This window comes from Phragmites australis, chromosome 4, assembly GCF_958298935.1.
Source record: "Phragmites australis chromosome 4, lpPhrAust1.1, whole genome shotgun sequence".
NCBI lineage: Eukaryota > Viridiplantae > Streptophyta > Magnoliopsida > Poales > Poaceae > Phragmites > Phragmites australis.
Genome location: NC_084924.1, coordinates 5539568 through 5553117, shown reverse-complemented (window position 1 = coordinate 5553117; position 13550 = coordinate 5539568). Strand labels below are relative to the sequence as shown.

Below are 13550 nucleotides of genomic sequence, written 5' to 3'. Positions count from 1 at the left end.
AACCCGAAGGGTAGTGATGGCGGCGCCGAGTCGGCGGAAACCTTCATGTAAGGGAAGAGGGAGGAAAAAGGAACAGAGTGATGACCAGACCACGGGAAGCACCGGCGATGACGGGTGCTACGGATCCGGTCAGCCTAGATCCGTCCTCACCTGAGCCAAATCTGGCTAACGCCATCTCATTTTGTCGATCGTCGGAGCTCGCCACCGCCCTCCACCACTAGTGTCACCATCACCCCTATCGCTTTCCTCCTCTCTATCTCCCTCTCGATCCTGGTATGAGCAACTGGTTCGATGCCTCCCTCCGGCACTAGGCGCGAGATCATGAGCACTCAGGCTTGGGGATGCGAAGATGGGTAGGGGATTGAGAGGGACGACTTGCACCGTGAGAGTGCCTTGCCGATGTTGGATCGTTGGGAAGGGTTGGGGAAGGCGAATGGGTGAGGAGGCGGTGGATGGAGTGAAAAATGCCAAAGCGATTTGGAAGGAGGTGGCGGCAATTTTTGTTCTAACTACCAGAGTCTGTGGAGGAAGAGGCTGTAATTCTCTGGGCTCACTGAGACGGGAGCGGGCGCCGGCGCTAGGACCCACTTGGCACAGAGCCTGTGCAGATCAACAGGAGCCCACCTATTAGGAACAGGAAACTACAGTGAGGGAGATGCCCTATGAGTCCGCCGAGATTCGCACCGCATAAGATATAAGTTATATGTGCCACAGTATCTCAAATTATTTAGCAACAATAGCAACTAACATGCCGGCAAGAAGTAATCTAACAGGTAAATCAACCATTGAGTATCTGGGCTTGTCAGATACTCCGTACATAAAAGCAATGTTGTACTACTATTTTTCTACTTCAAGGTAGAGTAAAAAAGATACAGAAAGATATGCTGCTTATCCCTGTTTGTTAGAGCTCCACATCCCAACCCTATCTTAGATATGGTGTTTTGTAGACTAAATCAAAATGACTTAAGCCATAGAAATAATATAACTCACCTAAACACCTGTATTCTAACTCTGGCTCCACAAATTTACGAGGTTAGAAATATTCAGCTCTAATAATTTTTAGAATTAGAGTACTATCAAACATATCTAAAGTATCATAGGAAGAATGGGGCATGCGAATTCAGAAAAAATAAAGTATCACGAGGAGTAAAGATGCCCGGACTTGTAAGATTTGTAAAGGAAGTTTGGTGCTGTCTCTGAAGCAGCAAACTTGATGGATTTTATATCAAGCTGTTTCTCTCTCCCCCACCAGCAAGCAAAAGGGACGGACAGATTCTCTCTCAAGAGTCACAATCCTCCAAACTCTTTCTATGTCCACCCAAATGAAAAATAGAAATAATCATCACAGGGAAATCAGATACTTTGTTTCAATAATGAACACCCCCATGATTATCACAGTTGATAATATACTTAGTTTCTCAGAAAAGAATCTGATGGAGACAGCAGCAGGCGGGGAGGAGAAACAAGTGTTCGTTTATTTTATTTTTTATGAGAGAGAGAGAGAGTGAGAACTGAGAAGGAAGGATCAGCAGGAGGAGAGAGAGAATAAAAAGACCAGATGTCAACAAATCTGCCCGTCCTTGCACGTAGTTTAGAAGGTGGTTCCATTCCCTTCCTCAGAGGAGAGAGAAAGTGAGGAGGCAAACACCCTACAGGCCACAGAGCACATAACCAAACAACACCCATCCAAAAACCCCAAAAGGAGGAAAAAAAGGAGAGAGAAAACCACGCAGTCGTTTGCTCAGACAAAACAAGAACAAGAACACTTCCCTCTCTCTCGCTCCCTCCCTCTCCCTCTCTCCGCCCCTGGCCCATCAGATCCAATTCCTTCCCCGACCCCCATGCCGGATCCGCCGCAATTCCTTCCCATCTCGAGCTCGATTGCTTCCTCGACGTGAAATTTGCCTTTTTTGGCTGCAAAAATCCTGCCTTGGCCGGCGACTTGGGGGCTTGAGAGGTGGGGGGCGCTTCTGCTGGGCTTCTCGGGGCCATGGGCGTGGTGGTGCCCGCCAGGCTGGTCGTTCGCCGGATGCTGAGGGTCGTCAGGCTCAATCCGCTGCAGCGCAGTGCCATGAGTCGTTGAGGTGAAAATTTTGTTTCTTTTGTCTAGTGTTCTAGCTCGGTTGTTGTGAAAAAGATGGAGCTTTTCCTGGCTTTTCTTTTGAGACGTCCAAGGTTCTGATTTTTTTTTCCATTTCTGGTAATTGGGTTCGTGTTGCAATTAGTTCTGTGTAAAATTTCGGTTGGATTGACAGCAAGAAGCTGATAATTGCATCTAGTCGTCACAGCTTTTCGGCTTCCACGTTTGGTGATGATCGGTACCTTGGTAGAAGTAGTTCTTAGGATTTATCAAGGTGGTTGAACTATCGAGGGTTGACTTGTCTACGCTCCTTTAGCTCTTTCATTCCGACGAGTTGACATCCAAACAGCTGTACATGCATATTCTTTTTCATTGTGAGAATATCTCCTAACAATTGGGGTTTCTGTACTGTTTCTTCTGATCTTGTGTATGTTTGCTTCGTTATGGATATCGGTAGTATGTTTCGATCTCGCATTGTGTCTGATATGATACATTGAGCATCTTGTTTCTTAGATCTTTTCACATTTCTCACTGCAGTATTTGATGGGCAGGTGACTTCTCCTGAACCCATTCAGCTTAGGAAGTATACTATTGGTTGCTCCTCCAGCTAGGCAGGTTGAGCTATCCATTTAGCTCCAAACAGTGAAGAGACGCATTGTATACGTGTGTTGAGTTGGCTCTCAAATATCCCATCGGTGTCCTGTGCTGTGAAGGTCACATAATCCACTTGGCTACATTCCGGGGTAATAGGAATCGCAGCACGATCAATGCAGGCTTCTTGATTTGGTAATTAATCAATGGAACCCTATTTCTATAATATCTTATTTCAGCAACTGCAAATCTCAGTTTGATATTATGTAGTGAGGTGTTGTGCTTGCTTAGCGTTTCTCTCCTCGCTCTTGTATGTTTCATATGTTGGTGCTTAGTACTGTATCCTATTCAGATGACAATACCGAGCTCAGCATCTTAAACATATTTTCAAAAATTGTCTGCATTGTTTTGTTGGTTCGCTGCTGCCGTTAGAAATAACAATTATTGAGTAATATTTGTACATTGCTTTCGCTCAAGCTTTGTGTTCCATGAAACTGGCGTCGGAGTTGCAGTTAGGCATCATGCTTGTAATGGAAATGTGTAAACCGCCAAAATAAAGTTGCGACATCCAGCTGACTAAAAATTTGTTTTTATCTGCATGTACTCCCAACCATCATCATTAAATTTACAAGAAAGAATTAGTTTTCTTGTAAGCTGCCAATTTCTTATGTCCGTTTCTTTCTTTAACCAAGAGATAATGCATGCTTGTCTTTTTTCCATATTTGAGGCTGATATTGCAAAAGCTGTACCATGACTTATTTTGCTTTGTACAATACAGCGTTGTTTGACTGGTCTGTTGACCATATTGGAACAAGAATGGGGGCAAAAGTAGAAGGTGAAAGCTATATGCCAGGATATCATGCCATGGGGGATCTCAACGTGGAAGCAAATGGTAGGTGGACTCCATACTATGAGGAGAAGACATCAAATGGACAGTTGTGCAACGGCTTTACAATAAAACCGACAGATAGTTATTCAGAATTTGACAAAGAAATGCTGAAGCACACAATGCTTGAACATGAAGCTGTATTTAGACAGCAGGTGAGTGCACATCAAATTCATAAGCATCTTAATGAATCGCATGGAACAAAAATTTTCTGCAGCAGCAGCACAACATAGTCTTTTTATTATCTGTCAAACCTCACAACCCACTCACTATCCAGGTATATGAACTGCACCGGGTTTACAAAATACAGAGGGATATGATGAAACATTATCAAAGCAAAGAGGTATATGCATACCCAATGCTGGCAGACGCATCACAGACAAACTCTCCATCACAAGTGCCACCAAATGGTGCAAAGATGATGTGGCAGATGCAGGTACCTCCTGTGTCCACAACATACAAAAAAACTCCTGTTGCAGATCACAATGATACAAACCAGTCCTCCATGAAGTTCCTTAGAGAAGGCAGTGTGCAGTCCTCTCCAAATGGGTTTCCATCAAGTGATGCTGCTCCAAAAAGCAGACAAGGCACTTTTGACCTTCACCTTCCAGCTGACCATTATATAGATGATGACAACGCATCGGAGAACAAACCCATAGATTTCCTTGGTTTGGCATCAGATACAAAACCTCAGAACGATGCTGACCTCACATTAGTTAGTGCAGAAGGCTTGGGGAGGTTCAGTGGTAATAGTTCAACATCAGGTTTGTGGACTACAAATAATCTGGGAGGCCGGCAAGTTACTGACCTGAATGAGCCAAATACTGGTATCTTTACGAGTAGAGCAAATGGATCAGTATGCAGAGGCCTTTCACATACCTTGGAGACCTCGTGGCATCAATCAATGTTGAGATCAAGCACAACTAACTTCAGTTTTAATAAAGAATACTCCAAAGACAAGCATACTGATGAAGGGACAAGCTCAAATTTCTTTGATGCAAGTGCAAAAATGAGACAAGAGGAGAAACCATTGATCAATAAAGGTAACATAAGGTTCACCCATAACAGCTTTATTTATTTTAGAAATACTTTCCTGGCTGCAGAGTTCTTTGTATGTTTGTCGAGTGAATTTTGCACAGTAGTTACCATATCCGTCAACCACACTCGATTTGCGCCCAGAAATACTTTGGTGAAAAAAGTGGCTCACCCTATACTATGACCACGTGCGGTGACTTACGGTGACTCGAACGTACTATGTTTATGGTAGCATGGTTAGTGAATAGTGGAACATGCAAGTAGCATGTCACTGTTTTGTTTGTTATTTGTAAAACTATTTCCCTTAACCACGTCTGTTGCATTATTTGGTTCTGTGCATCTTTTGTTTCCTCCTTATTATACTGCACACAATTGTAGCATTAACACCTTCATGGGGCATCTACCTTTTCTTTTGACTGCTAGTGGTGGTGGCCTGTGAGATGTGATGTATCATTATAATCTGGAATATCCTATGTTGCAGGCTGGTTTCTAGTCCTTATATAGCTCCAATCTGTATAGACAACATGCTCACTTCTGTGGTTTCCCAAATGATATCGCTGAATGGTTGTCTGCGTGCTAGTCTTCCAATATTTTCTTCATTGAACTTGTAATCCCTATTTTCTTTCTGATACAGTAACTTGCCTTTCCCCCTCAATAAAGAGAAAAAAAGAGATACATAACTTCTTTTGGACTACAGCTTGTGCCTGTTCTTTTTTTATATATCATATTGTTGTTCTAGACGCTTGGTAATGTCATGCAGAGAGCTTAGAAAGCATCTCTGGGGTTTCTTTTTTGATACCTTGCACATTCTTGTACTGTTCTGTATTTACATTTGACTTAGTCCTGTCTAATAATTGTTCTTTCACTTGCTTCAATCCTTCAGGTAAACAGGTCAGCAGTATAAATTTTTTAGCACCCAGATACAGTGATACCGATGCGCAGAAGTACTTCAAAGCTGCTGATGGGAGGCCTGCCAACAATAACCAGTTTGTTTACCAAGGTCACAATAGTTCAGTTGGATGGTTTGCACGAGGTCCTCTGGAACCCTCTGCTGTCAATAGTTTTGCTAGACTTGACCGTCCACATCATTCAAGTATGGGTACACTTGCTGCTCCCATCTCTATTCCTCAGATGGACCATCCTTCCATTGCCTCCCCGATGGGTTCATGCATTGTAGACCCAAGGAGCAGTGTTGTCAATAGTCCTGCTTTCATTCCAAGATTCAATGGATCGTCAGCTGTGAATTCATACACCAGTCTTAGTGCTGTGACACAGAGCTTTGGAATGTTGACCCCGAAGCTGAAAAATGTGAATAACTTAGATGGCCGCTATCCTGGTTTTCCACTTGATTCATTTTCTGCATCACATTCACGACATCAGGTAGCAATTTGTAGTGACTTGGAGCAAAAGAATGCCCAGAAGTTTGAACATTCAGCTCGACAGTCCCATGGCAAGGGCACGAAGAACTTTAATTTGAATGAAGCACTGTCTGATGGTCAGGAAGATGGTCTTGTAGAACAAGCTGGGAGATGTGCTGACAGTTTACAACATAGTAAAGATGAGGGATCCGTATTTGGGATCTCTTGGCTCAAAAATAAAGCTTCCTGCGCTGATCCAACATTTTTGGAGAAGCAAGGGAAGCTGTTTGGCCATTCATTTGGAACTGCAATGGAGCTGAAAAATACTGAAGACAGAAACGAAGGGGCCCTGACAATTCGAAATTTGTCAGATTCTGCCTCGACATCCGGAGGATGCGGAATTAAGAAGGATGGGGCTTCTGAAGACATTGCCGCTAGAACTCTGCTTGTTTGTAGTAAGACCCATGAGAGTTCTACATATTTACCTCTTTCATGCCAGAAGCATGTGCCTAAAGATGGACAAGCTGCTGAAGGAGTCATCAAGAAAAGTGGTGCCCCCATCAGGAATTTCATTGATCTAAACGATGATGTACCAAACGAAGACAATTCAGAGGAATCAGTAGTGTCGCATGAATGTCAGGTGGCCTCCTTACAGAACAGCCAATCTAAACGTGCATTTGTGATTGACCTAGAGGTGCCAGCTTGTGAAGAGGGCGCTGAGGCATGGACTTTTCATCAAGAATGCACACGTCCTGGCAAACTTGATGCATACCAGGATGCTGACGACACATCTGTTACATCTGCTATAGCCGCAGCTGAGAACATTGTTGCGTTGTCGATGGATATGCCAACAACTGCAGAGGCACCTGATGATATGTTGCAGTGGTTTGCAGATCTCGCTATATCAAACATCGATGACCGTGCTGAGCAAGTGGAAGCCCAAGCTTGCATCAATGATTCCAGTGATGATGAGTTGGATTCATTTGAATCCTTGACACTGAAGCTGGAAGAGACTAAGATTGATGAGTACTGGAGCAGGCCACAGGAACCTGCAATTACAACCGATGAACAAACAGTTTCAGCCATCCACCTCCTCACCAAGCCTAGAAGGGGTCAGCAAAGGAGGCGGCGGCAGAAGCGGGACTTCCAGAAAGATATCTTGCCTGGCCTTTCGTCACTTTCCCGGCCTGAAATCATAGAGGATGTTCAGTTACTTGAGGGGTTAGTGCAGGCTTCTGGTGGATCCTGGGAGTCAAGTTTAAGTAGGCGAGGACGCTACGGCGGGCGGACAAGAGGTAGAAAACCTCGCAAAGTTGTAACTGTAACTGTAGAAGAGCCAGAGGAGGTCCAGGTCAGTGCGCCGCCAAAACCTGGCACTGGAGACTTGGAAGCCGACGACAAGGGTATGATTGGATGGGGACGAACAACAAGGCGGTGTCGCAGAACGAGATGTCCGTCAGGTAGTAACATTTCTGCTGCGTCTTGAGAGATCTTGCCAGCAAACGTTGGGTAGTCCCCATTTGTTATAGAGATTCCGATGGACTGGTATAAGGTGATCACGGTCATGAGTGTACATACTTTGTCGCCCTATTTGGCCTCCCATCTTCCATGCTTTTGGGTCGAAACATGGTGTACGTTCTTATAATAAATTCGTAAACTAGCTGATAATTAAGACATTTCTGCAGCAGCATTGTATTAAGCTGTTCCAGGTTATGAGGTCTGGTGTAGTTCATTATGTGAAACAACAATGGCTGTAAACTCCTTTGATCACTGAAGAATAGCTCATCAAAATAGCAACGAAGGGTATTAGTTCTGGTTCGGGTCTGTATTTTTTGTAGGTAATTCTTTTGCTTTATTGCCCAGCATTCAGACACCGAAATGCTATTGGATTCAGCCACCCTGCTGAATCCTTGGGCATGCCAAGGTTGCGTCGCAATGTTTTTGTTCTCGTTCTCTCTGACGCGTGGCACACAGCTGGCGTGTAACTTTTGTTGGACTAGCTGTTTGCTGTTGGGATTTTTCCCCGAGATTTGACCGCGTTGACCTCTTCGTGTCAAGTCTGCGAGCTCATCCAAACATATGATTTTATAAAATCTATTAAACTTGTTATATTACAAAAGCTTTTTTAAGATAAATTTACATTTATAATTTTAAGATTTTAAAACTAAATATTTTAAAAACTATTGTTAGTCAAAGTTTTAAAGTTTGACTCGAGCTTTTTTTTAAACGATATGTATTTAAAACTAGGGAGTATTTTGCAGCAGTCAACCTAATCTGCTTTGGCAAATCACTGACGCGTCCCTGCCAATGCAACACTCGAGACCAACACAGCTTGGAGCTTTTTTTATTTTTACATTTTTTAACTTAAAAAATTAAATAAATAGTTTCCGAATAAAAAAATTTACAAAAATAAACGTCTACTGTCCTCTCAAGATCCTTTAAAAGAACGGTAAAAATAACACAATGGTAAGCACAAGCCTTACCGTCTCTCAAAGAGTGGTTATCGGAGGTCAGCCCTTCAGCCACTGAGGAGGGGTAGCGCACTGTTCCCATGATGAACAGTAATCAGCGCTCAATTTAGCCTCTGTTGCTCCAAAAATTTTAAATTTTTTTTACATGTTCCATAATCCGTGTGAAACCCGTTTTAATTAGATTCACTTAAAAATCATGTGTATAATTTAAATTAAAATTCTCTAAAAAAGGTATTTTTATAACTTCTAGAAATTGTTAGTGCATCAAATAAATTCCGAAAAATCTAAAAAAATTCACTAATATTCTTTTTGTTAGGACTGCAGCTCTTTAAGAGGGCGGTAAGCGTCTATTTCTGTAAATTTTTTCATCCGAGAGCTATTTTTTTAATTTTTTAAGTTAAAAAATGTAAAAATAAAAAAACTCTCGCAGCTTCTCCTCGGAGCCCAAAGCCCTATGCTACTGGGCCGAGGCAAATCTGCCTTAACACCTCGGCCCATGATGCATCTGCGGCTCGCCAGTTTTCCGTTCGAATTTCCTAGACCTCCCCACTCCACTAGCGAGGGCCGCGCCGCGCCTGAGACCCGTAAATGGCGAGGCGGAGCCTGGCGGGCGGCGCCACCGCCGGCGCCGTCTCCCGGGTTCGGTTCGCTCCCTCCTCCAACAACCTGCTCGTCTCCTCGTGGGATTCGGTGAGGCCTCTCTCTCTCCCCGCCCCCTCGTGGTTCGTTGTGGCTTCTGATGCAGTCGAGTTCGAGGGAGATGCGTGCGATTCTGATTTGTTTGTTGTGTGTGTGTGTCGGGGGGGGGGGGGGATTTCTTTCTGCTAAATCGTGCGTGGTCCACCTCATTTGGGCGCGCTCAATTCTAGTTTGAAATTTGGGGGAGATTGTCTGATGGTTTCCGTGGAGGTGGGAAGAGCTGTCTGATAGGGTTTTGCGTGGGATTTGTTCCGCAGGGACTGCGGCTGTACGACGCCGACGCGGGCACACTCCGGTTCAAGGCGGAGACGGAGGCGGCGCTTCTCGACTGCTGCTTCGAGGATGAGTCCGCGGCGTTGGTTTGCGGCTCTGATGGATCTGTGAGAAGGTAAAAATTAAAATGGTTGCAATCCGTGGCGGGATTGTTGGATTCAATTTTTGCATCGATATCATTCTTTCCTAGTATGCCATCTATAAGTTAAACCATCTTAATTTTTACTCCATTAGTACTACCAAACGTGCAACAGCAGCGACAAAAGTTTACGACAGTAAAGTTTATTGTGTCGCTGCTGCTGCTGATTTACAGTATCAAGTAGCATTCTCCAGGTTATGTTTAATTTGTTCAGCAATATTCTCAGGTATGACTTCGGCTCAGGTGCTCAGGATACAGTGGGACTCCATGGAGATATGGTTGCCTGCATTGAGTTCTCCCAGATGACTGGTAAGGAACAGTACATGGTCTTATATCTTGCTGATTCTGTTTAATTCCCTGGATGATTTCTCTGGAGCACCAAATAACTCTATTGAACTGTACATACATGTCCTCATTAACTGAACATGAAATGATTATATGAACCTGACTGTTTTTAGCAGTCGAGTATTTTTTTAATACTTTATTTGAACAGAATAATTGCTAGGAAAGTTATGTTAGTTTGAAATTATAGTGTTCTGATTGTAATTTGTAAACCACATTGTCACCAATTGACATCTAAGATTTATGTACCAGGTTCAGAAAAGGCCATGCTTCATTCTTAAATATTAAATATGTAACTCAACGACTATCGAAGCATTTACTATTAGTATCGTGTTATGCGTTTTTCAGGTCAAGTTGTGACTGGCAGCCTTGACAAGAAGCTACAGTTTTGGGATATGAAAAAAAGAAGTGTAAACCCTAGCAGCACTATAACCTTAGATTCAGATGTGGCATCACTTTCAATATGTGGCATGTATATACTAGCCGCAGTTGCAAGAAATGTTTATTTTTATGACATTAGGAATCTAACCGGGCCAGTTAGAGAAAAAGACTGTCCTCTAGAGTATCACATACGATGCCTTCAAGCTTCTCCAGAGTGGAATGGTATGTTTCTTCTACTTTTATTAGGAATTTCCATACTGCTCTGTTTCTTCATAGTTCATAATGTTGAAGGCTTTTACTTGGCCTTTTCTGAAGAACTTTTCCAAGGAAAGATGACAACTTCCATAATAATCACTAGATGCTTATCGACATGTCGTAAACCTTTGTTGTTGCTTAGCATAACCTTGTCTATAGCTGTTATTTCCAGAAAATATGAGTAAAATTTCTCTTATAAAAGAAAGTCCATCATTTAACGGTCGGATCCGGTAAGAATAAATCGTTGATTTAATCCTTTGATTTACCTTCAAATGTTCCTGAAGTGACTACTCTATTTTGGATTGAGATTTGACATTGTTTTTGAATGATAAATGCTTATCCTTTATAACTGTTATTTTCCTTAGGTTATGTTGCTGGCTCTGTGGATGGAGTTGTCGCATTGAAGTATCTTGATTGTGGAACAGATGGTGATACAGGGTTAGTATTGGTAGTTTCTTTCTGCTGTTTAGGTTTCAGTTTGCTGTTTATTTTCTGCAACATTTACTAAAGGGTGCTTGCAAGTCGTGTGAGTTCCTCCTTAAAGGGTTCGGTACTCCCCTGTCTTAAGACAAAGCCAAGGGAACGTCTTCTCCCGTGGTCGAGTTTTTTTTCTGCATCATTTACTATATATAATCAAATATGATTAAAACAAGTACAGAAGGCTAGTGTGTTAAAAAAAGGCAATTTCTTATCTAAATGGAGATGATGTATAAATTGCAGTTGACATTTTAAGCATATTTTCTCATATATCCTATCATCTCTTATTAACTTGTGGAATTGTCTTTTTTGCATTCAACTAAAAATTATCCTTGTGAACTGAGCAATAGCTCAGCTGGTAGAGCATCCAGTTGAGAGGCCACCCAGCCGGGCTCGAACTCAGGTGCTCGCAGGTCGTATGAGTACCTCTCTAAAGGGTTCCATACTCGCCTCTCTTAAGACAAAGCCAAGGGGACGTCTTCTCCCTGTGGTTGAGTTTTTTTTTTAACTAAAAATTATCCAAAGCAGTAGTGGTTTTCTATTCATATTTTTTTACAAAAGGACCAATCAGAACCAAAATTAGCCATACATGAATCAATTTTGACATCTTCAAGGTAGAGAGGCTAAATCAATTCCTTGGAGAAAGTAATAGGTATCGAAGTACAAATCATCCTCTGTAATTCACTGGGATACTCGTGTTTCTGCAGGTACGCTTTCCGATGTCATCCAAATTCCAGAAATGGAAGATCGGATCTGGTTTCCATAAATTGCATCGCAGTTCATCCTTGGTATGTTTTGTGTATAGAAGTTCAATAATTTTCTCAAGGTGAAGCTAAGTACATATGTTTCTGATCAGCAGCAAGAAAACTTTTCTTACTGGAGATGATGAAGGATACACTATTGCCTGGGATGCTCAATCAAAAAAGAAACTGCTTGTGGTAATATCAAGTTCTTCCTAAAAATGTTACATTGATTGCTTAATCTAAAAGAAGTTTTTGTAAGTGGTAAGATCACTTAGAATGGGATGTCTTACCCATATTCACTCCTGCTAAATCTTGTGTCATCCTCCCCTTCCCCATACTGATTAATTTATGCCTTCCGCAATATTATCATGTGTTCCGTGGATTCAGTTACAAAAGTTATTTCTTAATAAGAGAAGAATTCAGTGTTATATAGATTGGAAAAGGTGCTTAGTTTCTTGCATATTTTGTGCAAATCTCCAGGTGGCAAAGGTTGTTCATTACTTCTTACAAAAATATTCCTAAATAGTTGAACACTTGCTGACCACCTGGGCTTGCATGTATTATGGTTGATGCTGCCTTCAATTGCTAAGCATACAAAGTTTATTTTCCCCCTACAGCCTATGATAGTTTTTCCACCCACATCTAATTATTAATAACTGAATTTTTTTTGCTCTTTGGTTTAATGACCTAAAAGTAATAGTGTTTTACCATCGCAGCTTCCAAGCTATTCGGGCAGTGTGGCATCAATGGCTTATAACCATAGTGGCCAACTTTTGGCGGTTGCTCCAAACTATTATCAAGAAGTGGATAAAGTGTGAGTTGCTTCTAAACTACAAGATATTATTGATTTTATCATTAGTAACTTCATATTAAGCTTGAATGTTGTAAAATATAAAAACTACTACAAGTGAACAATTGTTCATGTTGAAATACTGCAAGCAAAATGTATTTGTGGCTGCTCAATTAGACAGAAATATTATGGAAGCACATCATTTTATTTTGTAGGCATGTAGGGGTGCCTTAGGCTATCACCTATGTTACTGCATGAATGGGTGCTTACCCCAAGGAAACCACTTTTTCTTGCCACATGGGATAGATTATGTGCTTATTTTGTTGCATTCATGCAAGAACATTTTGCATTGGAGATGCCCTAAAAACAGAGAGCATCCCATTAGCTATTACTTTCTCTCTCCCAAGCACAAATGCTTTTATAAGCATCTCACCATCGCCATTGGGGTAGGTGGTAATATTTGGAGGGTCAAAAGATGAAGAAATGATAACCCTTTCCAAAGAGCTATATCCTTCTATTGTTTTGAATGATGTGGGCTTATGTAATGCATGGGAGGGGTTTCTTCGCTTCTGTGGTAGCTTTCGTATTACCTTCAGCTTTATATCTCGTGATCACAAAGAAAGCGCTGAGTGTGTCCGATAATCATTTCACTCACTCATACGTTTTCATTGGCCAGGGTGGAGAAGCACCATATATTCATTGAAACGGTGGAGAACTTAAAAGGGAAGTCTCGTTTGGTGTAAGACCCTTCTAACCAAAACTTGAGCTGCTTACCCATTTGTTGTACAACTGATCAAGCTAAACGTGTTCCCTTGTATTCTTTCTGCCTAACGATCAAGCTAAACGTGTTCCCTTGTATTCTTTCTGCCTAACATATTCAAGATGTGGTAGCATGTTGTATGGCTAACCATTATTTGTATAGATTAGCACATTGTCCCTGTCCCAGCTTGTGTACGCTCTTGTAGGCTCAAGGTAGAGAACATGGCTCTGCTGCAAAAAGGGTCGAAGCAAAATTATGTTTTTCCTTTTC

The 13550-nt window shown here is 42.0% G+C and overlaps 2 protein-coding genes across 3 annotated transcripts; both read left to right on the top strand.

Annotated features, from left to right (window-relative positions):
• The first annotated feature begins 1561 nt into the window (after positions 1 to 1561).
• LOC133915402 (uncharacterized) lies at positions 1562 to 7768 on the top strand. The gene is made up of 5 exons (XM_062358548.1): positions 1562 to 2084; positions 2632 to 2866; positions 3450 to 3712; positions 3835 to 4600; positions 5476 to 7768. Exons 3-5 carry the CDS (start codon positions 3488 to 3490, stop codon positions 7434 to 7436), a joined length of 2952 nt encoding a protein of 983 aa, XP_062214532.1. The 5' UTR covers positions 1562 to 2084; positions 2632 to 2866; positions 3450 to 3487; the 3' UTR covers positions 7437 to 7768.
• A 1186-nt stretch (positions 7769 to 8954) lies between these two features.
• On the top strand, positions 8955 to 13550 carry LOC133915400 (mitotic checkpoint protein BUB3.3). 2 transcript variants are annotated; one of them, XM_062358545.1, is made up of 9 exons: positions 8955 to 9111; positions 9378 to 9508; positions 9759 to 9841; positions 10223 to 10477; positions 10876 to 10948; positions 11695 to 11775; positions 11844 to 11925; positions 12447 to 12544; positions 13197 to 13550. In XM_062358545.1, the coding sequence occupies exons 1-9, from the start codon at positions 9010 to 9012 to the stop codon at positions 13261 to 13263; spliced, it is 972 nt and encodes a 323-aa protein (XP_062214529.1). In that variant the 5' UTR covers positions 8955 to 9009; the 3' UTR covers positions 13264 to 13550. The 2 variants fall into 2 exon arrangements, with proteins under 2 accessions (XP_062214529.1, XP_062214530.1); XM_062358546.1 differs by having other exon boundaries at positions 8957 to 9111; positions 11847 to 11925.